The following is a 26,889-nucleotide window of genomic DNA, read 5'->3' as shown; positions in this document are numbered from 1 at the left end:
AACAGAACCTGGATTCATCCGAAAAAATGACGTTTTGCCACTCGTGCACCCAGGTTCGTCGTTGACTACACCATCGCAGGTGCTCCTGTCTGTGATGCAGCGTCAAGGGTAACCGCAGCCATGGTCTCCGAGCTGATAGTCCATGTTGCTGCAAACGTCGTCGAACTGTTCGTGTAGATGGTTGTTGTCTTGCAAACGTCCCCATCTGTTGACTCAGGGATCGAGACGTGGCTGCACGATCCGTTACGGCCATGCAGATAAGATGCCTGTCATCTCGACTGCTAGTGATACGAGGCTGTTGGGATCCAGCACGGCGTCCCGTATTACCGTCCTGAACCCACTGATTCAATATTCTACTAACAGTAATTGGATCTGGACCAACGCGAGCAACAATGTCGCGATACGATAAACCGCAATCGCGATAGGCTACAATCCGACCTTTATCAAAGTCGCAAACGTGACGTTACGCATTTCTCTCCCTTACTCGAGGCATCACGAAAACGTTTCACCAGGCAACGCCGACAACTGCTGTTTGTGTATGAGAAATCGGTTGGAAACTTTCCTCATGTCAGCATTTTGTAGGTGTCGCCACCGGCGCCAACCTTCTGTGAATGTTCTGAAAAGCTAATCATTTGCATATCACAGCATCTTCTTCCTATCGGTTAAATTTCCCGTCTGTAGCACGTCATCTTCGTGGTGTAGCAATTTTAATGGCCAGTGGTGTATAAACAGCTTCTCTGCATCTGTGGACTGTGCATAGGAAGACTCAGAGATTTTTATGTATCTGGCACTGTTTAAGGTGTAATTGAATAACATGGGGCCAATAATGCGCATGATGGACAACGCATACCAATCACCAATACCGGTTTTATGTGAGACGTCTTATTATAATCTGATAGTGTGGCTATGGAGTTATGTAATATATTGCGGTTTTTAATGTGTTTATCCTCTGTGCACCTCACATGTCTAATCTCTTTGACAATAATTAGTGTTTTCCAAAGGAAACACGCTTGATGCTATGAGTTCAGGTCTCTCAACAATTAACAACATTTAACGCTTTAATGTTTGAATATCGGAATACGGTTGTTCAAAATGTTCAAATATGTTTGAAATCTTATGGAACTTAACTGCTAAGGGCATCAGTCCTTAAGCTTACACACTACTTAACCTAAATTATCCTAAGGACAAACACACCCAACCATGCCCGAGGGAGGATTCGAACCTCCGCCGGGACCAGCCGCACAGAATACGGTCGTTCAAAGGATTACTTTCACAAGAAATGTGCAATAGTTTCACTTACGTTGCCCCAGTCAAAATCACGCAATTGGCCTATTAGGTGCGCCAGTGAACTCCAACAGTGAATTTGGAAACGAAACTGAAGTACGAAAATGGTCGTGATTTAAATAAACAGCCTTCAGACTGGTGGCAGACATTATTCAACAGTATCCTTTAAAGTAACAGTGGCAGAGTTCAAGAGCATCCAATACGGAAAAAAATCGCAAAAATTTCCCGAATTTTTTCTTTCGCTAGCCTTTCGACTCGTGTGGTAAAGAGCATTGCTTGTTTCTCGTCGCTTCCCGCCTACGAGGAAGACGGTATGGCTGCGACATGGCAAGTAACGTGGCAGTTACGCAAGGATCAGATAGGTGTAGAAAGGCCGACCCGGCACGGCGGCACGGTAGTGACCTCGTCCACGGCCGCGACCGAGAAGGCGCGGGGTGGGGGCGGGCGCCGGCAGCGGCAGGTTTCCCTCTCCGGCGGAGAAAGCGCTGGCCTCCAGCCGCGGAGCCGCCAGTCGCCCGACAACCGCTCCGGCAACGGCCGACGACTCCAGCTCCAGCGACATGTAGCGAGATGCGACGCCGCGCACTACTGTTGCCGCTGCTGCTACTGCTGCTGCAGGCTCTCCCTGCCAGCTGCGCCACCGACCACCAACACCAGGACTCAGCTCCAGACAACGTGAGTATACCGGTGAACCGCTTCTGCCGCTGTCGTACAACATCGATCGTTATCATGGATACTGATCCCGTTTTTCCAAATTCCCTAGGAAGCAGCTGTCAATTACTACACTGTACGTATTATTGTTTATTGTTTTCCTTCTTCTGCTACTACTATTAGTGGAAATACCACCATCATCAAGCGCTCACAGTCGGGGAGACATCTCCGCTCGTGAGATTGAAAGATTGAGTATGTTAAACAAAAAAAAAAAAAAAAAAAAAGTTCCAATGGTCTGCTCTTATGTAAATGTACTTTTGAGAAAATCTGTATTCTGCAGTTGCTCACAGAAAACCAGTTTTAGGCAAGTGATCATCTTCAAGTCACGAATTACAATCACATCAGTTCAAAGAAAGGTTCCTGTCGTCAAATAGAATAACTACTTTTAGTTGCAGCATCTGTCACATAGAGGTGCATCGATTATCTCATACAATTTTCATCAATCACCATACGCAAAAACTGGCAGTCCATAGCAGTATTCAGCATACTGTCTGTGCAAAGCAGTCTCATGAATAAGGACTGAAAACAATTATGTACTTGACGCCATGGAACCTTCCTTTAACCTGGTATAATGTTAACCCGTGACTAGAAGATGACCTCTTGACGGAAAATTGTCATATGTAAATAAATATAAAGTACAGCACTTTATAGTGGTGCCAAAAAGCAGTTCTTTAAACATAGATACATCGAAGCTGAGCAGCACTTTGTCCTACATTTTTTCAGTGAGTAAACACTATCCTTAGCAGGACTGCAAAAATCTCGTATACTTGTCATTGGGCTCAAAAGGTTTCCAAGTCATATACTTCCTTAACTGTTGGTCGAGGGCAATCAGAAGGAGGCCAAATCTGTTCAATACCTCAACCAAAAGTATGTGGACACCTATTAGTGGACATTAATACAGAGCGTGTCCACTGTTCATCTTTATGGCTGCTTGAACTCTGCTGGGGAGACTTTTAATGAAGTGTTTCATTATGCGTCGAGTCTTCCTTAAGAGCAGAAACCAGAACAGGCAGTGCTGTTGAACGCTGGGATATAGAGACAAGTCAACGTTCTAACTGATCCCAAAGCTGTTCTGTTGGATTTAGCTTGAGGTTCTGTCTACGCTAGTCCATATCAGGAACGTTATTGTCCACAAACCATTGCCTCACAGATGCTGTTTCTTGACAGAGTGCGTTGTCACGCTGGTAAAACAATTATCGTCTCCGAGCTGTTCCCCTACTTTACGCAGTACACAGTTCTGTAAAATGTGTTCATATCCTTCGACATTTAGCGTTTTCTTAAGGACTATAAGAAGATAGCACACTAACCACGTATAACAGCCCCGTACTGTAACACCACCTCCCACATACTTCACTGTTTGTACTACACATAATGGTAGGTCACGCCTCCAGGCTTTCGCCAAACCCAAACTCTTTCATCGGGTTGCCACTAGGTATAGCGGCATACATATCTCCAAATCACTCGTTGGTTGGTTGGGTGACTGGTTGATTTGGGGAGGGGACCAAACAGTGAGGACATTGGTCCCAGTGGGTTAGGGAAGGATAGGAAGGAAGTTGGCCATACCCTTTCACTGTCCTCCACTGTCCAATAGTCTCGCTCTTCATACCACCTCCAGCGTCGCTTAGCATTGATTACAGAAATGTATGGTCACCAAATGTATCCCATTGTTTCAACTCCCTAGGCAAAGACACTATGATAGCTGGGCTGCTGGTAGTACTTTGCAACTCAGGAGTCATTTGTTCCGCTGATTTCATGTAATTTTATACAATCACCTTCCACAAAGCTCGAAGCTTCTTGTCCGTCAGTGCATACGGTCTCCTTAGTGATGGTAAAGCTGTGGTTATTCCTTCGTGGTTGTTCTCTCGCATTCCGTTTCACAGTCACATCATCAGCAGTAGACTTGGCAACTTTAGATTGGTTGAAATGTTCCTGATGGATATGTTACTCAGGTGACGTCAAACGACTAGTCCACATTCCAATTCACTGAGCTCTCATGATCGACCCGTTCCGCTGTTAATGCTTTTCTACTGTTGATACAAGTCTCCCCGCCTCCTTTTATAACGGCGGTTTCGCCTCTCGTGGCATCCTGTGGTCAGTTCCGAATTACAAAGGAGTGTGCGAACACTTTTCAACAGATAGTGTAGGTCGAGCAATCGGTATTATAAATCTGTCAGTTTTCCCGTTGCCAAAGCACCGTTGAAGAGAGTCATGCTGTCCTGATAAAAGGTGACTTCTTTCTTTTTTTCAATGTAAGCATTTTCCCAGGGTAGTTTTCAACAGTTTGACCAAAGAGATTTCTATAGTTGTTGCCAGGTACTGTTTTACAAGACAACCAATAGGAAGATGCTCATTTTGCATTCCACAAAACATCATCCGTGATCTTTAATCTTCTCAGCAGTTGAATATTCAGTCTTTTTGGAATAAGGACCATAGTCTTCACCAACAGTTTAGACTGACAGCGTGAAATTATGGGCCCATGTCTCATTCACAGTAACAAATCGTTACACTTACCTTTGGCTAGGTGGCACCCCTATTTCTCATTGTTAATTCTTCTTGTTAAAAATGTATCGCACTCTTTTTACTGAGATCCCTATGACGTCAGGTATTTTATACAGCTTACGAGCCGAAAACCGTTATTATACCATCTGTAGTTGAAGTTTCGGGAAGTACTTCTTGTTTATCATCTCCAAGAGAAGTACAGCTGCAGTTACACAGCCCAGTCACATTAATGTGACCATCTCCTATGTTCGGCGTAGACATGCAGTAACAGCTCACAGGCGGCAGGTCATCGCTCTAGCAGAGGAGGGTGTATAAAGCGTGTCGGGATGACGCAGACAACAGTGCAGTCATTATTGTAGTGCGGAAATGAAATGATTTATCTGACGTCGAAAAGGGTATGATCATTGGCTTTCAGGTCAAGGATGGTTGTAAACTGTGTCTTGTCAACGAGCGTTCAAGGAACCTCGCTGCGTATGGGCCTCCGCAGCATGCATCCATGCTGACTGCTATTCATCGGCGACGAAGATTGGAATTTGCAAACCAGTACCGCAACTTGTCGTCCATTGAGTGATGACAAGTGGGCTTGGATGACGTTTTATGCTCTACCTGACAGACGGCCGTTGGTGTGTTTGAATGAAACATCTAAAACACTGTGCAAACAGGAGGGATCGTTTTCGTGAGTGATCTCATCATTCTGGAAGGCACAATGGATCAAGAATGCGTATCTCCTTGAGGACCATGTTCACCCTAAGTGATTTTCCTTTCCACGATGACGTCTATCAGCAGAACAATGCAACGGGTCACGCAGCTTGCAGTGTACTTGCGTGGTTCGTAGAGCACCAGGATTGGTTTACCGTACTCCTCTGGCCACCAGACATCCTAGATTTTAAAACCAATTGAGAATCTGGGAGACCACCTCGGTAGGGCAGTTCGCGCCATGGATCCTCAAACGCTGGCCACAGCACTTCCGTCAGCATGGCTCCACATCCCTACCGGTACCTATAGAATCAACACTGCTAGCCACCGTAAATGCAACACCATGAAAGACAAGAGGTAGCACAAAAAAACTTATTTTGTAGATAACATGTTGACCAAGTATCAAATGATTACGTTTACAGACGTCTGTGACATGTGGTTCCTGCCAGAATCAGTAGCCAGAGTAGCCGCCATTGTTGGAGATCACCGCTGCCACACGTCTCGGCATTGAGTCAAAGAGACGTTGAATGTGTTCCTGGGGTACAGCAGCCCAAGCAGCTTCCACACGTTGCCAAAGATCATCTGGTCTGGCAGCTGGGGATGTAATCTGGGTCACTCGTTGAGCAACCATGACCACATGTTTTCTATCGGCGAAAGATCCGGAGAGCGAGCCGGCCAGGGAAGCACTTCAATCTGGTTATTGACGAAGAACCTTTGGACAATGCGTGCCACGTGTGGTCGCGCATTATCCTGTTGAAATATGGCTGTGGCCGAGCCCTGAAGGTAAGGAAGGACAACTGGCTCCAGCACCTCGGATATGTAGCGCCGGCTATTTAAAGTACCGGCAATGCGTACTAGAGGCGTGCGAGAGTTAACTACACTGCTGGCCACCGTAAATGCAACACCCTGAAGGAAGCATCCGAATCAAGTGAAATTTACATCATGGGTTTGCAGCGATGAGATATGCAACTGATTAGAATTTCAGCGCAGACGCACATCACGCGCGCCTGTGGCGCCACCTCATAGCGCCATTTAAGGCTTGGCGATTTCGACGAGTGTACGTTCGGCACGTGTGTTTACCTTGTGGTTGTTTCACAAGACGATCAGTTATGCCTCGTAGACAACAGCGAACATCGTTTGATCAAGTATCCGAGTTCGACAGAGGCAGGATAGTGGCTTACTGAGATTGTGGATTATCATACAGAGAAATCGCTAGTCGTGTTGGACGAAACCAAACAACTGTAATGCGGATATGTGACCGTTGGATGCAGGAGAGTACGACGGACCGACGTGGTCGATCGCATTCACCTCGGTGCACCACTGCACGTGCTGATAGGCAAATTGTGCACATGGCAGTGACGGATCGCTCAGTGACATCCCGAACCATAACACAGCACACTGCGTCTGTAACGCATCATCCAGTGTCTGCGCATACCATTCGACGCCGTTTACAGCAGAGTGGTCTGTTCGCAAGACGTCCATTGCTTCGTCTACCATTGACGCAGAACCACAGACGTCTCCGTCGCCAATGGTGTGATGACAGACGGATGTGGACGGCAGAATGGAATGACGTTGTCTTTACTGACGAGGCACGCTTCTGTCTGCAGCACCACGATGGTCGGATTCGAGTGTGGAGACACCGTGGAGAGAGGATGCTGGACAGCTGCATTATGCACCGCCACACTGGTCTTGCACCGGGTATTATGGTATGGGGCGGTATTGGATATTACTCTCGCACGCCTCTAGTACGCATTGCCGGTACTTTAAATAGCCGGCGCTACATATCCGAGGTGCTGGAGCCAGTTGTCCTTCCTTACCTTCAGGGCTCGGCCACAGCCATATTTCAGCAGGATAATGCGCGACCACACGTGGCACGCATTGTCCAAAGGTTCTTCGTCAATAACCAGATTGAAGTGCTTCCCTGGCCGGCTCGCTCTCCGGATCTTTCGCCGATAGAAAACATGTGGTCCATGGTTGCTCAACGAGTGACCCAGATTACATCCCCAGCTGCCACACCAGATGATCTTTGGCAACGTGTGGAAGCTGCTTGGGCTGCTGTACCCCAGGAACACATTCAGTGTCTCTTTGACTCAATGCCGAGACGTGTGGCAGCGGTGATCTCCAACAATGGCGGCTACTCTGGCTACTGATTCTGGCAGGAACCACATGTCACAGACGTCTGTAAACGTAATCATTTGATACTTGGTCAACATGTTATCTACAAAATAAATTTTGTTGTGCTACCTCTTGTCTTTCTTGGTGTTGCATTTACGGTGGCCAGCAGTGTATATGCAAGGCCGGACAGTTTATCTGGCGTGTCGGTAATAATTTATATACACAAATCTTACTCGTAAATCTGTTTGTTTATTATTCTAAATCGCATCAGAATCTCTGCAGTAATTTCTGAGACCAAGTTTCACAGACAGAAATAAAAATTAATTTAGTAATATGTACTGAGAGATAAGTAATATTTTAATCGACAATAGCGGTATACCATTGAGCCATTGGCACTCAAAATTACTTCGTGTTGTTTCACGCCAAGAATCTATTATCTACCTCGTTAAAGTTTCTGAAAATGCATTAGACGTTTTCGCTGCTATAACAAAGAAACCTTATCAAGAGTACACGCCACGCTAAATTCACTTTATAAAAACTGACTGGCCCTAACGCACTACAAACAACAAGAATTATTTGAATATGTTGCAATCATAATTTTGAACTACGTTTCATCTTGGCATCAGGCTTGCTAGAACGTATCACAAAGGGAATTTTCCTCGTTCTTCTTTCGAGTGATTTGCAATAAATTCGACATCCTCCGCGACCAGAAGTTACGAGCCCAGCGAAAAACTTTTACCCACTCAGCAACCCAAGATTTTGCAGTTGGTGATGGACAAGTCAAAAGTCTGTCACATGTAAGTCTGGTTAATCTTGCTTTCTGAAACTTTATCTGTTAACACTAGCGGCTCACCCCGACCTCACACGGGTAGAACTAAGTACCGGACGGGTATGGTGAAAGTGCAGCTATTCACAGAGTTCCAGTGTGGGCAGTAATTTTCGTATGGCAACAAAACTTGGTAAATATTATAATGCGTTAATGTGCACCGATTTACGTTGAAAAACAAAATTTCGATTGTACCCTCTGGCTGCAAATCTGGCGCTGTGAATGCAAGAAAGACGTATAGAAATGTTCCCATATGCAATGTATGAGGAACGGGTCGTCAGCAGAAAAGATAGGAAAAGTGAGAAAGGCACAATGCTGATTTTATTCTTACCCGCTACTTACACAATTTGTTCAATATGAACACACGAAACGGCGGCGAGATGCTCTATTTGTAAAATGACTTGATCAACAATCTGGAATCTGAGAAACGTCTTCCTCTATACTGGCCATCAGATAAGGTAGAGACGGAACATTTTCCTAGTAAACGCTTTCTTTTAGATATCCCCAAGAGTCAAAAGTCACACTGATTCACATTAGGTCATCTTGCAGTCGAAGCATCTGAAAAACCTATGTAGATAAAACGGTCTTGGACAGCAGCTTTAACCAGATCTTTCACTGGGCGAGCGACATACACTCCTGGAAATTGAAATAAGAACACCGTGAATTCATTGTCGCAGGAAGGGACTTTATTGACACATTCCTGGGGTCAGATACATCACATGATCACACTGACAGAACCACAGGCACATACACACAGGCAACAGAGCATGCACAATGTCGGCACTAGTACAGTGTATATCCACCTTTCGCAGCAATGCAGGCTGCTATTCTCCTATGGAGACGATCGTAGAGATGCTGGATGTAGTCCTGTGGAACGGCTTGCCATGCCATTTCCACCTGGCGCCTCAGTTGGACCAGCGTTCGTGCTGGACGTGCAGACCGCGTGAGACGACGCTTCATCCAGTCCCAAACATGCTCAATGGGGGACAGATCCGGAGATCTTGCTGGCCAGGGTAGTTGACTTACACCTTCTAGAGCACGTTGGGTGGCACGGAATACATGCGGACGTGCATTGTCCTGTTGGAACAGCAAGTTCCCTTGCCGGTCTAGGAATGGTAGAACGATGGGTTCGATGACGGTTTGGATGTACCGTGCACTATTCAGTGTCCCCTCGACGATCACCAGTGGTGTACGGCCAGTGTAGGAGATCGCTCCCCACACCATGATGCCGGGTGTTGGCCCTGTGTGCCTCGGTCGTATGCAGTCCAGATTGTGGCGCTCACCTGCACGGCGCCAAACACGCATACGACCATCATTGGCACCAAGGCAGAAGCGACTCTCATCGCTGAAGACGACACGTCTCCATTCGTCCCTCCATTCACGCCTGTCGCGACACCACTGGAGGCGGGCTGTACGATGTTGGGGCGTGAGCGGAAGACGGCCTAACGGTGTGCGGGACCGTAGCCCAGCTTCATGGAGACGGTTGCGAATGGTCCTCGCCGATACCCCAGGAGCAACAGTGTCCCTAATTTGCTGGGAAGTGGTGGTGCGGTCCCCTACGGTACTGCGTAGGATCCTACGGTCTTGGCGTGCATCCGTGCGTCGCTGCGGTCCGGTCCCAGGTCGACGGGCACGTGCACCTTCCGCCGACCACTGGCGACAACATCGATGTACTGTGGAGACCTCACGCCCCACGTGTTGAGCAATTCGGCGGTACGTCCACCCGGCCTCCCGCATGCCCACTATACGCCCTCGCTCAAAGTCCGTCAACTGCACATACGGTTCACGTCCACGCTGTCGCGGCATGCTACCAGTGTTAAAGACTGCGATGGAGCTCCGTATGTCACGCAAACTGGCTGACACTGACGGCGGCGGTGCACAAATGCTGCGCAGCTAGCGCCATTCGACGGCCAACACCGCGGTTCCTGGTGTGTCCGCTGTGCCGTGCGTGTGATCATTGCATGTACAGCCCTCTCGCAGTGTCCGGAGCAAGTATGGGGGGTCTGACACACCGGTGTCAATGTGTTCTTTTTTCCATTTCCAGGAGTGTAGGTGTTCTCCCACATTGCACGAAAACATTGGTTTGCGCACGGTTGTGCTCTTCCAAAGCAGCAATCACCTGCTGTACAAAGTGGTCTCGAAACATGTAGACTTCACGGTACACCTTCCAGACACTCTGGTTGCGCCGGCAGGGGTGGCCGAGCGGTTCTAGGCGCTACAGTCTGGAACCGCGCGACCGCTACGGTCGCAGGTTCGAATGCTGCCTCGGGCATGGATGTGTGTGATGTCCTTAGGTTAGTTAGGTTTAAGTAGTTCTAAGTTCTAGGGGACTGATGAACTCAGAAGTTAAGTCCCATAGTGCTCAGAGCCATTTTGAACCCTCTGGTTGCGTTTTCTTCAAAGAAGAACGGACTGAGAGTAAAAGTCCTTTTGAATCCCGCCAAAAATGTTCAAATGGCTCCGAGCACTATGGGACTTAACTTCTGAGGTCATCAGTCCCTAGAACTTAGAACTACTTAAACCTAACTAACCTAAGGACATCACACACATTCATGCCCGAGGCAGGATTCGAACCCGCGACCGTAGCGACCGGCCGGCACCCGCCAAAAAGTCACATACGGCGAATAGAATGACAATGCCTAACTCGCCGTTTAACTGTACCTCATATTTCGCTTTTCTGTGAATTCGCGGCACCCTTTAGTATAAAATGTGCCTCCTCACTCCACAGAACACTGCCCGATCACGTATCATAAACTTCAATCCGTGCCAGAAACCGAAGAGCAATAATGCAGAATGTTGCTGCGTATGACGAGGTGTCAGTTGCTGCACGGTCTGGTTGTTGTACGGGTACCAGTGTAAAATAAATCGAAAAACTTCCCGTACTATTGACCATGGGATGGACAGTTATCGTTACATGCGCAAGTCGTAACATACGCAAGCACTATGCCAACCCGGGGCACGTGCTGCATGGTCAGTTACAGCAACTGCAACCTCTTCAGTAACTTCCAAAGTGACAGGACCCGATCCTCTTACTGGCGCCACACCAAGCTCACCTATGTTTTCGAATTTCATTATCATCTTCTTTCATCCATTTAGTAACATCGGCCCTTTCCTCAGAGCTTTGAGTCGGCGATACTTTGTCAATGCAGCACTGAAAGTGCTGCCGGTCACATTAAACCAGGGGCGGGCAGGAATCCTGCACATGTGCGGTGCACTTGCACGCGTGCAGTTAACCATGGAGGTATAAGGAGGGGAGATGCCATGACGTCACAAAGTTGAAGCCGACAGAAACCGAGCTCCGCCATTGCAGTTTGGTCAGTAGACTCGTTTCCGATTGTGCTACTGTGTAGAGCTGCTGAAGGTTTTTTCATTTTAAAATGCCGGTTTGTATTGTTTAGGGGTGTACTAACCGTTGGAATAGTGCAACCAAGTTAAAAGGAATCACGTTCCATGCGTAAGTGGCCCCGTTCGTAAAATATTGTCGTTTATATTCGTGAGATGTGCGGCCTTGTTTACGTTTTGTGAAACTGTTTTCTTCTTATCTTATTTCAGATTTCCGATCAATGAAGCTCGTAGGGCTCTGTGGGTTCATATGCTTATTTTTCTTGACAAAGCACAAACGATGTTTGTATTTACAAATGACATTTTGTATAAGTGTGTAAACGAGTAAGAAATATCATCCGGTATGTAAACTAGCATAGCTTTCAGGTTCTGCTTTCAGTTTACATCGACACAAATACAGTAAAAGGTGATTTGAGTTTGAAAAGAGCTTTGTACACTGTTATTTTTCATCATTCGAAGTTCGTATCCAAAAGAAACACTTAAGTTAACGAGACCAAATCAGTTGTATTGCTGGGGCAAAAACGCATTAAAAACAAAACGAAAACACCTGATAAAGCTATTCTGACGTTGTGTTATGCATGTAAACATTGTAACACTCATCATCTGAAATTATTTCGCAGACATAACGTTAAATTTGAAGAACACGCAATTCTGACAAGAGCTCTGTCACTGTTTTGACCAATCAAACATGGCGGCCCACCGGCTTCAAACAGACGTACAGCAGACGGCCATAGTGCCATCTCCCCTCCTTATACCTCCATGCAGTTAACAGGTGTTCCGCGTGCACACAGGGGCAAGCTGGCCACCCGCTTATCTCCCATCCCCACCATACCTTCTGTCCGCTCCTTCCTCTGTAATGCGTTTTGTTTCCTAGCTTGCTTTATTGGGTGGATGAATAAGGTTAGTAGGAGTGCTTGAAAGAAATCATGGTTTGAAAGAGTACCTATTACCTACGATACGTTTTATTTAATTATCACAGGTGGAGTTTACAATACGTTTAATATCTGGAACAAAATTTCTACATACAGACAAACACAAACAGTTACGTAAATTTTCATCACTGATGTTTGCTCTTAACCGAGACTTATTAATTCAGCAAATGGTTTTCCAGCTCTCGCTATATTAAGCGCCGTGTTATAACTTGCACATACCGCTGGGCTATTATTGTTGTCGTCCTGAAAACTTGAAAACAGTGCTCCATAAAATGTTAAATCAGTTAGATGAGAGACATGACGAGAGAAAATCGCAGATCTCTCGTCACAACAGCAATTACGACAAATTCAAATGGCTCTGAGCACTATGGGACTTAACTGCTGTGGTCATCAGTCCCCTAGAACTTAGAACTACTTAAACCTAACTAACCTAAGGACATCACACGCATCCATGCCCGAGGCAGGATTCGAACCTGCGACCATAGCGGTCGCGCGGTTCCAGACTGTAGTGCCTAGAACCGCTCGGCCACAAAGGCCGGCCAACTACGACAGATTCATCTGGTATCGTCAGATCGCTCTTCTTAAGCTCAGTCAATTCCCCATCCGCTCAGAATCCGACAATAAATTGTACTCGTCCTTGTGAAATTTATTATAATGGCCTTCAATACTAAACTTCCGTTGACCAGCGAGAATACTGCCACATATTAAACATTTCGAATTTTCACGTTTTTGCACAAAGAAAAAATGATTCTCCCATTACTTTTTAAAGGATAGCAAGTCTCCACTTCTCCGTTTCTTGAAATACAACGTTCACTACATAGTGCTCGCTTTGCATCAACGTCCGCAGCTTGGCCTAGCACTACACTGCCGCAACCTGCCGGCTGTCCCCACTGCCCCATTCGACGACTGCACGCGAGCAGCACACGTGCAGCGCTGTGCGCTCATGAGCCGCGTGCAACGTTTGCCCGCCCCTGCATTAAACAGTTTCACTACAGCGCACGTCTCTCTTCTCAATAGCCATACAGTTTACTCACGTCACGGCTTGTCGAACAACAGCATGGATGTCACACTGGCTTACAAACGGTGTACAGCGCCACCAGATTTGCACCTGGTGTCCAGAAGTGGAACTATTTTTCTTTCAGCGTAAATCGCGTTTGCATTAACGCAGTAGCATATCTCACAATTTTCGCAGCCCACTCTGGACCTCCGTCAGTAGCTGCACATTCATTATAACTAGTCAGTACTTGTATCTGTACGACTTATTTATAATACAAATCTTCCTCGTGAATTAGTCCGTCTAATAGGAAAATCATGCTGTGGCCAAATCCTTAATCTCACACAGTACATCGAAGACGCCTATCAAAGAGGAGAAGTAACTGGGATCGTATTCCTGGATCTCAGTGCCGCATATGACACAGTTAACCATAAGTTACATACCCAGAAAGTGTATTATGTCACTGTGGACTACACCCTTTCTATGTTCGTGCAATGCATGCTATAGAACAGACGCTACTATGTACCCTTACACAGTACCTTGGCTCTAATATTATTTAACATCCATACGAATGACCTTCCCATCAGCCACCAGACACGAATGTTCATTTATGCCGACGATGCAGCAGTGGCCACACAGGATAAAACCTTTGAACAAGTGGAGGACAATCTCACAGGAGCCTTAACAGAACTTGCTACCTATTACGAAGGCAATAATCTTAAACCAAACCCTAGTAAATCTCAAGTATCCGCCTTCCATCTTAGGAACAAACAAGCCAAACGGAAACTCCGAGTCATATGACAAGGGGAAGAGCCCAAAATACCTGGGAGTAACAATGGACAGAGCGCTTACTTTTAAGCAGCACTGTCACAACATACTGCGGAAGCTAACAGGTTCATCGTGGGGAGCTCAACCACACGTTTTGCGCACCACGTGTCTGGCGCTGAGTATATCAACAGCGGAATACGTGGCGCCAGTTAGGAGGAACTCTGCTAACACTAAGCAAGTTGACGTCGCCGTAAACGAAACTGAACGTATTGCCACAGGATGCCTCAAACCGAGTCCCAAAGACAAAATGTATCCCATCATAGGCACAGCACCACCCACTATCCGCAGACAAGTAGCCGCCGAGATCGAAAGATCAAAACAAAAGAATTATCCTCGACACCCGATGCATATGCACCGAAAACAACGTGTCCGGCTGAAATCCCGCAGGAGTTTCATTGGAACTACTGAAGAGCTCGCCATCAAAGCCGTCGCAAGGCGGTTATCTCTTTGGGAAGAAATGGTGTCACACTCCACAATGGAACTACTCGAGGAGGGATCTGCAGGATTTCAACTACCTTTTACAACTTGGAGGTCATTAAACCGGCTGCGCACTGGAGTAACTGGGTGCAAATCAAACCTATTTAAATGGGGCTACAGCGATAGCGATAGGTGTGAATGCGGAGCAATAGAGGACTTGGACCACCTATTTATTTGCCCAGATATGTCTATAACATGCACTAAAGACGATATTTTGAAAGTCAATGACAAAGCAACCTACGTTGCTAATTATTGGGAAGGGAAGATATAACTGGTGCATCCGGATATGGAAGAAGAAGAAGAATAGAAAAACCTAACACTAACCTTCACATAAAGACACAAAAACGCGGCGGGGGACTTTATAATATGAAGCGACCGGTGGTTCAAGCAGCGGAACGTTGCGGTTAGCATCGCTGACTGGCGTGCTACGGGTCACCCGTTCAAACCTAAATGTCAAGTATAGGACTTCGTAATGCGGGCAGCCACAGCCGTTAAACATTGTAATGAGTGGAAGTAAAATGAACCTCAACATAGCTCTAATTGGTGATTATAATGACAACTGGTTTCGCTGCATTAAAACAGCATCCTTAGGCGAAAGCAGTGCCACATCAAGGCACCAGAGACACCCCCTGGCGTTCATAGTCGAAATTCAAACCCCTGCAGGGGTAGTCCTCAAAATAAACACAACAGGACATCGGGGTGAATAGTGCGGTGGCACTCCTATGGCAGTTGCAAGGGTGCTGAAATCGATTTAGAAGTGCTTTGAAGCAGTCACTGTAGTCCTGTTTGGAATTTCATTTAATACTGCAACACAGTTTTCTTGGGTGTCCTTAACTGCGTCGAAGCAGTGTCCCTTCATTGCCAACTTCACTTTGCGGAACTTCTAGAAATCGGCAAGGGCCAAATCTTGCGAAAACGGCGGATAATCGTGGACTTTGATCCGTTTGTTGGTCAAAATCTCGAGCAAGGTCTTGACTTTATGGGCGGGAGCGACCAGGAACCTGCCCATCGGTATTCGGGTCCAATTCGATGAATTCCCGCTCACAAACGACCAGAATTTACTGTCTGCCCTTCTTATACAGACTCCCTATGTTCGTCGAAAACTGTTAGCACTGGCTTCACACTGTTCCTCTGCAAGGGACTGTCTCAGCTGCCACTTTTTAAGAGGCTCATACTGGAAGTAGCATGTCTCCTCGCCAGCTAAAATCTATTTTGTGTAATCAGCATCACTTTGGGCTGGCTATAACAGGTCTTTGCAGTGTTGGATCCTGCCATGGTTTCCATCGCCTGAAAGTGCGTGCAGCACAAACCACGCACAGCCTTTCTTTTTGCCCAAGTCATCGGCCAGAATTGTGTGCACAAGAGTTTTCCGTATTCCTGACAGCTCTTTGACGAGTCGTGCAGGAACACGTCCATCTGATGCAATGATATTGGCTATTTCTTGCACATTATCGTCCGTGCGACTTGTTCCCGTCTTTGATGCTCGTGGCACTTCCTTAATGTCCTTTCTGAAGTCATTAAATAGAGCATTCCATCAAAAATCAGTTGAACAAATTAAACAGTCATAAGCATAAACACATTTCGTTATATCAGATGTTCCCTGGCGTGATTTGGCTAACTTAACATGATGTTGCCTCGCTCCTCCACCACCACTTTCCAACGAGGACCAAACAGGTACTACTACATTCTCAGTCAGGTTGCCGATCACCTTCTATGCGGCTGTTCTTGAAACCCAAGGATCGCAATGCCGCAACTCTCCATGAGATAGCATTGGAGTTTGGAATTTCATACAAGCAGTCCTAGCGGAGCTGCGTACATCCTCTCTACTTCGGTCCTCATCAGTAATTTTTATTGCCCAAACAGCTAAACTCATCTACTACTTTCATTATCTCATTTCCTGATCTCATTCTCTTCGCATTGCTGATTTAATTCGACCACATTCCATTGCCATTCATTTGTTAATATTCATCTCATATCCCCTTTCAAGATATTATCCTGTCCGTTTAACTGCATTTCCAAATCGTTTGCTATCTCAGACAGAATCGCAATGTTACAGACAAAACTAAGAGTTTTTATTTCTTCGCCCTGAACTTTAATTCATTCACCAAATTTTCTTTTGGCTTCCTTTCTTTCTCGCTCAAGGTACAGATTGAATAACATCGGCTATAGGCTACAACTCTGTCTCACTACATTGTCAACCACCGCTTCCCTTCATTCTCAACCATCGATTGAATAACATCGGCTATAGGCTACAACTCTTTCTTACTACGTTGTCAACCACCACTTCCCTTCATTCTCAACCATCGCTTCCCTTCGAGTCTCATAACTCTCTGGTTTCTGTACAAGTTGTACACTACTGGCCATTAAAATTCCTACACCACGAAGATGACGTGCTATAGACGCGAAATTTAACCGGCAGGAAGAAGATGCTGCGATATGCAAATGATTAGCTTTTCAGACCATTCACACAAGGTTGGCGCCGGTGGCGACACCTACAACGTGCTGACATGAGGAAAGTTTCCAGCCGATTTTTCATACACAAACAGCATTTTACCAGCGTTGCCTGGTCAAACGTTGTTGTGATGCCTCGTGTAAGGAGGAGAAATGCGTACCATAACGTTTCCGACTTTTATAAATGTCGGATTGTAGCGTATCGCGATTGCGGTTTATCGTATCGCGACATTTCTGCTCACGTTGGTCAAGATCCAATGACTGTTAGCAGAATATGGAATCGGTGGGTTCAGGAGGGTAATACGGAACGCCGTGCTGGATCCCAACAGCCTCGCATCACTAGCAGTCGAGACGACACACATCTTATCCGCATGGCTGTAACGGATTGTGGAGCCACATCTCGATCCCTGAGTCAACAGATGGGGACGTTTGCAAGACAACAACCATCTACACGAACAGTTCGACGACGTTTGCAGCAGCATGGACTATCAGCTCGGAGACCATGGCTGCGGCTACCAATGGCGCTGCATCACAGACAGGAGCGCCTGTGATGGTGTACTCAACGACGAACCTGGGTGCACGAATGGCAAAACGTCATTCTTTCGGATGAATCCAGGTTCTGTTTACAGCATGATGGTGATCGCATCCGTGTTCAGCGACGTCGCAGTGAACGCACATTGGTAGCGTGTATTCGTAATCGCCATACTGGCGTATCACCCGGCGTGATGGTATGGGGTGCCATTGGTTACACGTCTCGGTCACCTCTTGTTCACATTGACGGCACTTTGAACAGTGGACGTTACATTTCAGATGTGTTACGACCCGTGGCTCTACCCTTCATTCGATCCCTGCGAAAGCCTACATTTTAGCAGGATAATGCACGACGGTATTTTGCAGGTCCTGTACGGGCCTTTCTGGATACAGAAAATGTTCGACTGCTGCCCTGGCCAGCACATTCTCCAGATCTCCACCAGTTGAAAACGTCTGATCAATTGTGGCCGAGCAATTGTCTCGTCACTATATGCCAGTAACTACTCTTGATGAACTGTGGTATCGTGTTGAAGCTGCATGGGCAGCTGTACCTGTACACGCCATCCAAGCTCTGTTTGACTCAATGCCCAGGCGTATCAAGGCCATTATTACGGCCAGCGGTGGTTGTTCTGGGTACTGATTTCTCAGGAAAATTGCGTGAAAATGTAATCTCATGTCAGTTCTAGTAAAATATATTTGTCCAATGAATACCCGTTTATCATCTGCATTTCTTCTTGGTGTAGCAATTTTAATGGCCAGTAGTGTATATAACCTTTCGCCCCCTGTATTTTACCCCTGCAGTCTTTAAAATGTATTCCAGACACCGTTGACAAAACCTTTATCTAAGTCCACAACTTAGCTTTGCCTTTCTTTAATCTAGCTTATTATATAAGTCGTAGGGTCAGAACAGCCTCTTGTGTTCCAAAATGTATCCTGGAACCAAACTTATCTCCCCCGATGTCAGTTCTTCTGTAACGATTTCGTGTCAATATTTTGCAACCATGACAGTTCTGTAATATTCGCACCTATCAGCACCTGCTTTCTTCGGATCTTTAATTACTACAATCTTCTTGAAGTCTGAAGGTATTTCCCCTTCCTCGTGTAGATTTCTCACTGGGTGGAATAGTTTTGTCATGGCTGGGTCTCTCTAGCTATCACCACCTCTGAGGGAATGTCGTCGACTCCTGGGCCTTGTTTGGGATTAAGATTTTCAGTGCTCTGTCAAATTCTTCTTGCATATAATGTATCCCATCTCATCATCTACTTCTTCTTCCCCATTCTGCAATACTGCTTTGTGCAGCCCCTCTATACAGTCCTTCCACCTTTCAGTTTTCTCTTTCTTGGTTAGTGTTGAAAGAAAATGTTATTTCCTATTAACTTGACTCTCTGTATTCTGCCTTTGAAAGTCCTTGGAAGAAATCCTTCATTCAGAGACATTGTCGATTGCCACTCGATACCGAGTATCCCTTCTTCTTCTGTATTTTCGTGTGAAAATTGTTGATGTTGGTGAATCTGACAGTTTAAGAAACAAATCAGGCACATTCTTGCACCCACAGATTTTACACCTAACTTTACGTGGAGGTTGTGGTTGGATTTGCTCCATTTTCCGCATTCGCCGAGCTTCAGCTTCCTATCTTCTAAGATGCTAAGGACGGAGGTATCTATACTGTTTATTCATGTTGTCTCAGAATTACCCCGCCTTGTCAAATGGTTCAAATGGCTCTGAGCACTATGGGACTCAACTACTGTGGGCATCAGTCCCCTAGAACTTAGAACTACTTAAACCTATCTAACTTAAGGACATCACACACATCCATGCCCGAGGCAGGATTCGAACCTGCGACCGTAGCAGCAGCGCAGGTCCGGACTGGAGCGCCCAGAACCGCACGGCCACCGCGGCCGGCCCCGCCTTGTCATCCATATTTAGACTTTTTGTAAATTTCCTGTATCTTTTTATGGCGAAAACCAGGGATGGTTTCATTAAACGGACATTGACGATTTCCTTCCCCAAAGCTTCTGCAACCGACTGCGTTTCGTTTGCATCTCACCGGGTCACCTTCATTTTAGTGCTTTATTGAGAAGGGAGTACTGGAAGTGGTGTCCGAAGCAAGTGGAGGCAACACGGTTTCTGTTTTCCACTTCTCTTTCAGAAGTGCAACATTCCGAAGGAATACTTTCATCGAAGGATAAATGATTTACCTGCTCCGGTGGCGATACTATATTCTTAAAGAGGGGATCATGGAGAGGTTGTACGACACTGTTTTCCTGAAAGTTCATATTCAGGCCAAATTGCTTGTGAACACTCTTGAAACAGTTGACTGCAGTTTTTCGGGTATTTGGGCTGCAGAATCATTGAAATTTGCATATTGCATCTCTGTTATCAGAACGAGTTTGACCAATCTATTTGAGGGAAGTCTGGCTAGTTTAAGAAGTCTCCTGTCAGAACATTATTTAATTTCAACATTACTGTTGTTTGTAGATGATATCTCTTAGAGCATGGCCAATAAGAATAGAGCCGTGCACGAGGGTAAGAGCACGAAGTCTGTATGAAATTTAACTCTTAACTAGAATATTCACGGAGATATCTATTTGATTCGTAATTTGACCAATAATCCTGTCAAGGAGTTCCTAGATCAGTCTTACAAAATACGCAGGGCAGACAATAAGCCTACAAACCATATCTGTATCATCTCTAAGTACGGTGGCAAAGGCCTTTTCTAGATCATACTGCACTAAGAACAGAGGCTTGCGCTATCGTTAACATTTCTATTGCATAACACTTTCTAGGCCATCCACAGTCTAAATATTCCGTATTGAATAAAAAGGATCGCTGTGACTGCTAAAAAAATTTATTCAAGGACAAGACCGGTTTCGCATACTATATATGCGATTATCAGGTGTTTGTTGTTATTCTGCTTAAAAGAGGAAATAGTGCTTTTTCCGGTTTTTAAACAGATCGCTTCTCTGAACTGACTACAGGCACCTGATAATGCAAATATAGTTCCCGAAACCGGTCGTGTATTTGAATAAAGACTTTTAGCAGTCGCAGCGGCCCTTCTTCTTCAACATTTTGTTGCAGATGTTTGGCACAGACTATCATGCCGATGGTAACTCTGGAGTAGCGGAAGTAGAGGCAGGGAATAGATTTTAGAAACTATTCCTAAACCTGTTTAGCAAAATTCTTGCCAGATAGTGAAGCACAACCTATGTCTCTCTTTTCTCTTTTTTTTTTGGTCATCAGTCTACTGACTGGTTTGACTGGTTTGATGCGGCCCGCCACGAATTCCTTTCCTGTGCTAACCTCTTCATCTCAGAGTAGCACTTGCAACCTACGTTCTCAATTATTTGCTTGACGTATTCCAATCTCTGTCTTCCTCTAGAGTTTTGGCCCTCACAGCTCCCTCTAGTACCATGGAAGTCATTCCCTCATGTCTTAGCAGATGTCCTATCATCCTGTCCCTTCTCATTAGCAGTGTTTTCCACATATTCCTTTCCTCTCCGATTCTGCGTAGAACCTCCTCATTCCTTACCTTATCAGTCCACCTAATTTTCAACATTCGTCTATAGCACCACATCTCAAATGCTTCGATTCTCTTCTGTTCCGGTTTTCCCACAGCCCATGTTTCACTACCATACAATGCTGTACTCCAGACGTACATCATCAGAAATTTCTTCCACTAATTAAGGCCGGTATTTGATATTAGTAGACTTCTCTTGACCAGAAATGCCTTTTTTGCCACAACGAGTCTGCTTTTGATGTCCTCCTTGCTCCGTCCGTCATTGGTTATTTTACTGCCTAGGTAGCAGAAATCCTTAACTTCATTGACATCGTGACCATCAATCCTGATGTTAAGTTTCTCGCTGTTCTCATTTCTACTACTTCTCATTACCTTCGTCTTTCTCCGATTTACTCTCAAACCATACTGTGTACTCATTAGACTGTTCATTCCTTTCAGCAGATCATTTAATTCTTCTTCACTTTCACTCAGGATAGCAATGTCATCAGCGAATCGTATCATTGATATCCTTTCACCTTGTATTTTAATTCCACTCCTGAACCTTTCTTTTATTTCCATCATTGCTTCCTCGATGTACAGATTGAAGAGTAGGGGCGAAAGGCTACAGCCTTGTCTTACACCCTTCTTAATACGAGCACTTCGTTCTTGATCGTCCACTCTTATTATTCCCTCTTGGTTGTTGTACATATTGTATATGACCCGTCTCTCCCTATAGCTTACCCCTACTTTTTTCAGAATCTCGAAAAGCTTGCACCATTTTATATTGTCGAACGCTTTTTCCAGGTCGACAAATCCTATGAAAGTGTCTTGATTTTTCTTTAGCCTTGCTTCCATTATTAGCCGTAACGTCAGAATTGCCTCTCTCGTCCCTTTACTTTTCCTAAAGCCAAACTGATCGTCACCTACCGCATTCTCAATTTTCTTTTCCATTCTTCTGTATATTATTCTTGTAAGCAGCTTCGATGCACGAGCTGCTAAGTTGATTGTGCGATAATTCGCGCACTTGTCAACTCTTGCCGTCTTCGGAATTGTGTGGATGATGCTTTTCCGAAAGTCAGATGGTATATCGCCAGACTCATATATTCTACACACCAACGTGAATAGTCGTTTTGTTGCCACTTCCCCCAATGATTTTAGAAATTCTGATGGAATGTTATCTATCCCTTCTGCCTTATTTGACCGCAAGTCCTCCAAAGCTCTTTTAAATTCCGATTCTAATACTGAATCCCCTATCTCTTCTAATTCTACTCCTGTTTCTTCTTCTATCACATCAGACAAATCTTCACCCTCATAGAGGCTTTCAATGTATTCTTTCCACCTATCTGCTCTCTCCTCTGCATTTAACAGTGGAATTCCCATTGCACTCTTAATGTTACCACCGTTGCTTTTAATGTCACCAAAGGTTGTTTTGACTTTCCTGTATGCTGAGTCTGTCCTTCCGACAATCATATCTTTTTCGATGTCTTCACATTTTTCCTGCAGCCATTTCGTCTTAGCTTCCCTGCACTTCCTATTTATTTCATTCATCAGCGACTTGTATTTCTGTATTCCTGATTTTCCCGGAACATGTTTGTACTTCCTCCTTTCATCAGTCAACTGAAGTATTTCTTTTGTTACCCATGGTTTCTTCGCAGCTACCTTCTTGGTACCTATGTTTTCCTTCCCAACTTCTGTGATGGCCCTTTTTAGAGATGTCCATTCCTCTTCAACTGTACTGCCTACTGCGCTATTGCTGTATCTATAGCGTTAGAGAACTTCAAACGTATCTCGTCATTCGTTAGTACTTCCATATCCCACTTCTTTGCGTATTGATTCTTCCTGACTAATGTCTTGAACTTCAGCCTACTCTTCATCACTACTATATTGTGATCTGAGTCTATATCTGCTCCTGGGTACGCCTTACAATCCAGTATCTGATTTCGGAATCTCTGTCTGACCATGATGTAATGTAATTGAAATCTTCCCGTATCTCCTGGCCTTTTCCAAGTATACCTCCTCCTCTTGTGATTCTTGAACAGGGTATTCGCTATTACTAGCTGAAACTTGTTACAGAACTCAATTAGTCTTTCTCCTCTTTCATTCCTTGTCCCAAGCCCATATTCTCCTGTAACCTTTTCTTCTACTCCTTCCCCTACACTGCATTCCAGTCGCCCATGACTATTAGATTTTCGTCTCCCTTTCATACTGCATTACCTTTTCAATATCTTTCTCTATCTGTTCATCTTCAGCTTGCGACGTCGGCATGTATACCTGAACTATCGTTGTCGGTGTTGGTCTGCTGTCGATTCTGATTAGAACAACCCGGTCACTGAACTGTTCACAATAACACACCCTCTGCCCTACTTTCCTATTCATAACGAATCCTACACCTGTTATACCATTTTCTGCTGCTGTTGATATTACCCGATACTCATCTGACCAGAAATCCTTGTCTTCCTTCCACTTCACTTCATTGACCCCTACTATATCTAGATTGAGCCTTTGCATTTCCCTTTTCAGATTTTCTAGTTTCCCTAACACGTTCAAGCTTCTGACATTCCACGCCCCGACTCGTAGAACGTTATCCTTTCGTAGATTATTCAATCTTTTTCTCATGGTAACCTCCCCTTGGCAGTCCCCTCCCGGAGATCCGAAGGGGGGCTATTCCGGAATCTTTTGCCAATGGAGAGATCATCATGACACTTCTTCAATTACAGGCCACGTGTCCTGTGGATACACGTTACGTGTCTTTAATGCAGTGGTTTCCATTGCCTTCTGCATCGTCATGTCGTTGATCATTGCTGATTCTTCCGCCTTTAGGGGCAATTTCCCACCCCTAGGACAAGAGAGTGCCCTGAACCTCTATCCGCTCCTCCGCCCTCTTTGACAAGGCCGTTGGCAGAATGAGGCTGACTTCTTATGACGGAAGTCTTCGGCCGCCAATGCTGATTATTTATCAAAATTTAGGCAGTGGCGGGGATCGAACCCGGGACCGAAGACGTTTTGATTATGAATCAAAGACTCTACCCTTTTTGTTTGTAGTCTAATTTTGTTCGTTGTATCTGCTCGGTGCGAACGTCGCAAGACACCCGTTTCAGTTCGTAGTTGATCCATTATCTCAGTTTCTTTATTACAGAGGGCAACTAACCCTCTGACCGAACACGCTGAGTTACCGTGCCGGCAATGTTCTGATATATTTGAGCGAGAACAAATCCCACCTCTGGTTTGACGGATGTAGGAAGTTTCGTATATTATAATTTCCCCTGCGTTTCTGTCTTACAATAATGATGAACTATGAATAATTAGGATACCTTTCGCAACGAATAGATACGGAATCTGAGTTGGTGTTTGACACCTGTAACTGAGCACTGAACACTGTTTACTAGGCACTGATTGCCAGTTTAACGAACAGAGAGAGCATTGGTCATTTCCTGCACATTTCCAGGGTGTACTAGTGTTCAATCGAGGAAAAGTACGTTTTTAATTTTGGTGTACGTGCCTTTAGATTGACCTCCATTTTTAGTTTCTGACATGAGCGACTGTGGGTATCCATTGTGCTGGCAATGGGTTACCCATCTAAAGGTATATGTTACCGCGTTTTTAGTCCACAGGAGTCATCGATGGGTGACGTAATGGGAGCAAACCGTAAACATTTCTAGTTTTGTCAACAGTGAAGTCGCTTTCCATTGTTTTGAATGGATTTCTTCTAAGAATTTTGAGTCTGTCGTTTTGCAGTTTCGTTTAACCAAAGTTTTACTGGATATGGCACTAATAGTATATGAAGATGGAATGGCAAGGCTTCTCAAAATTATGAATCATACGGGGGTGCATTGTCTTAGGTGCAAATAAGCTTCCAGTTGGGAATGAAACGTGGGGCTTTTCATTTCTGCCACTCCTACTAGAAACAAAAACGCAAAACTGAAAGTCAGAACTGTATGGCGTGGCTTTACTTTCACTTTTGACCCCATTCAGTACTTTCCCTGCGAAACGTGCTTATGCCTAGATTGTGAAACGATTAAGATCGATTATTTGGTCGTGTGTTGTAATTTGTCAATCAAATTTGTATCTATATCAACATAATATGTAAAGATACAAATACTAAAGTAAATGTAACAAGAGGATGAAAAGACACGAAGTGTGAAATAGACGCTGTGTGATGCAAATGAGAAACACGTGACTGTTTTCCATTCGGTCAAGCTCTCACCTTGTCGCTTGCTTTCTTGATGTTGCTATTCATCAAGGCACTCGTTCCTGTTGACACTTGTGAAGAACATATAGAATGAAAGCAACAGTAGTTTCTCTCAAGCTACCAATTCTCCCGAGAGATCGATGAAAAAGACAAATATTTTCTCTTTATAAACAATATTTATTTCTCAGATCAGAGTTTATAACTTGAAATATTCAGAATATTTATGTCTTCACTCAGATTTCTTTGTCGTGTTGTGGTCTGTTTCCAGATATGGCAGAAGGTGGAAGACGCATAAGATCTAAAAACTAAGATGAAAAAATCTTACACTTGTGCACATTAAACACAGTCACATTGCCGAGATTATTCTTGTGAACATATGAAAATAGACTTGAACAGATGTTGCACGCTCTCCTTGTTTTCTAAGATGATAGATGATGGACTTATCTACCTAAAATTGATTCATAACACTTCTTTAATAATATTTCGCTTTCTCAGTGGTATGATATAGGTGTCTTCTATGATTAGTCTGTCTCACCGGCTGTGGCTGCCTACTCTCCATTTCGAAAATAATTTTATCATTGACATGTACAAGCTTCGTTTTATTGGATTAATTTGTGGCAAACAAGAAACACTTGGTAGATAGGATGTTTAACTGAATGAGACGCGGCCCACAACTAAGGTTTCGTTTTGTCCTTGTCGTAGAAGATAAACATTTACGCCTAAAGCGGAACTACTTCGAACATTCTTTGAACGTTACTCCTTTCACAATAACCTCTGTATTAATTAATTGTACTGGAATTCAAAGCTGACATTAGGTATTTTGAAAGCAAAGTTCCTTATTAATTTAATCTTATTGCGTCACTGACTTTACAATGGATGCTGGGTAGTGCTCATACATGAACAAAGATGGCACGTAACTCTAAAATATCAGAACTAATTTCTTTAGAACTATTTTTACTGCCTTAACGGTACTTGATAAACATCTCTTGTCCAGTATCATAGCTGAGAAAATTTCAATTTCAGATTTTAAGGTATTCTTCCACCGCTTCTTGATAGAACAATTCCATCATTATAAATATTGTGTTTGAACGACAGTATTTATTTATTTTGTAAACAAGTCTCGGCTTACAAGCCCATAACCAGACTTTAAAGTACGATGGTGCCCTTGTAACTCTGAATCCGCTTAACGAAGTAAATTAAAACTTCCTGTTAGATTAAAACTGTGTGTTGTATCGGGATCCGAACCAGCGAACTTCGCCTTTCGCTGGCAAATGCTCTGACGACTGAGCTATCCAAGTGCGACTCTCGACCTGTCCTCACAGCTTTTCTTCCGCCAGTACCTCATCTCCTACCTTCCATACTTCGCAGAAGTTCTGCATACCCACCGGGACTAGTCCTCCTGGAAGAAGGCATACTTCGGAGACATGGCTTAGTCACAGTCTGCCGGGAAGTTTTAAATCAGCACGCACTACGCTGCAAAGCGAAAATTCTGGGAAATAAGTTAATGCTAAATAACA

The 26,889-nt window shown here is 44.8% G+C and overlaps 1 protein-coding gene across 1 annotated transcript in view; it reads left to right on the top strand.

The window, feature by feature from the left end:
• The first annotated feature begins 1,780 nt into the window (after window positions 1–1,780).
• Window positions 1,781–26,889, top strand: part of LOC126187890 (trypsin-1-like) — a 121,868-nt gene continuing 96,759 nt past the window's right edge. The window contains exon 1 of the mRNA XM_049929238.1: window positions 1,781–1,959. Within this exon, the coding sequence (XP_049785195.1) occupies window positions 1,855–1,959 (105 nt within the window). The 5' untranslated portion in view covers window positions 1,781–1,854. The remainder of the gene's footprint in view (window positions 1,960–26,889) is intronic.

Source organism: Schistocerca cancellata, chromosome 5 (assembly GCF_023864275.1).
Source record: "Schistocerca cancellata isolate TAMUIC-IGC-003103 chromosome 5, iqSchCanc2.1, whole genome shotgun sequence".
NCBI classification, from domain to species: Eukaryota; Metazoa; Arthropoda; class Insecta; order Orthoptera; family Acrididae; genus Schistocerca; species Schistocerca cancellata.
Note: the sequence above shows the minus strand (reverse complement) of the source record. Positions and strands in the feature narration are given on the sequence as shown.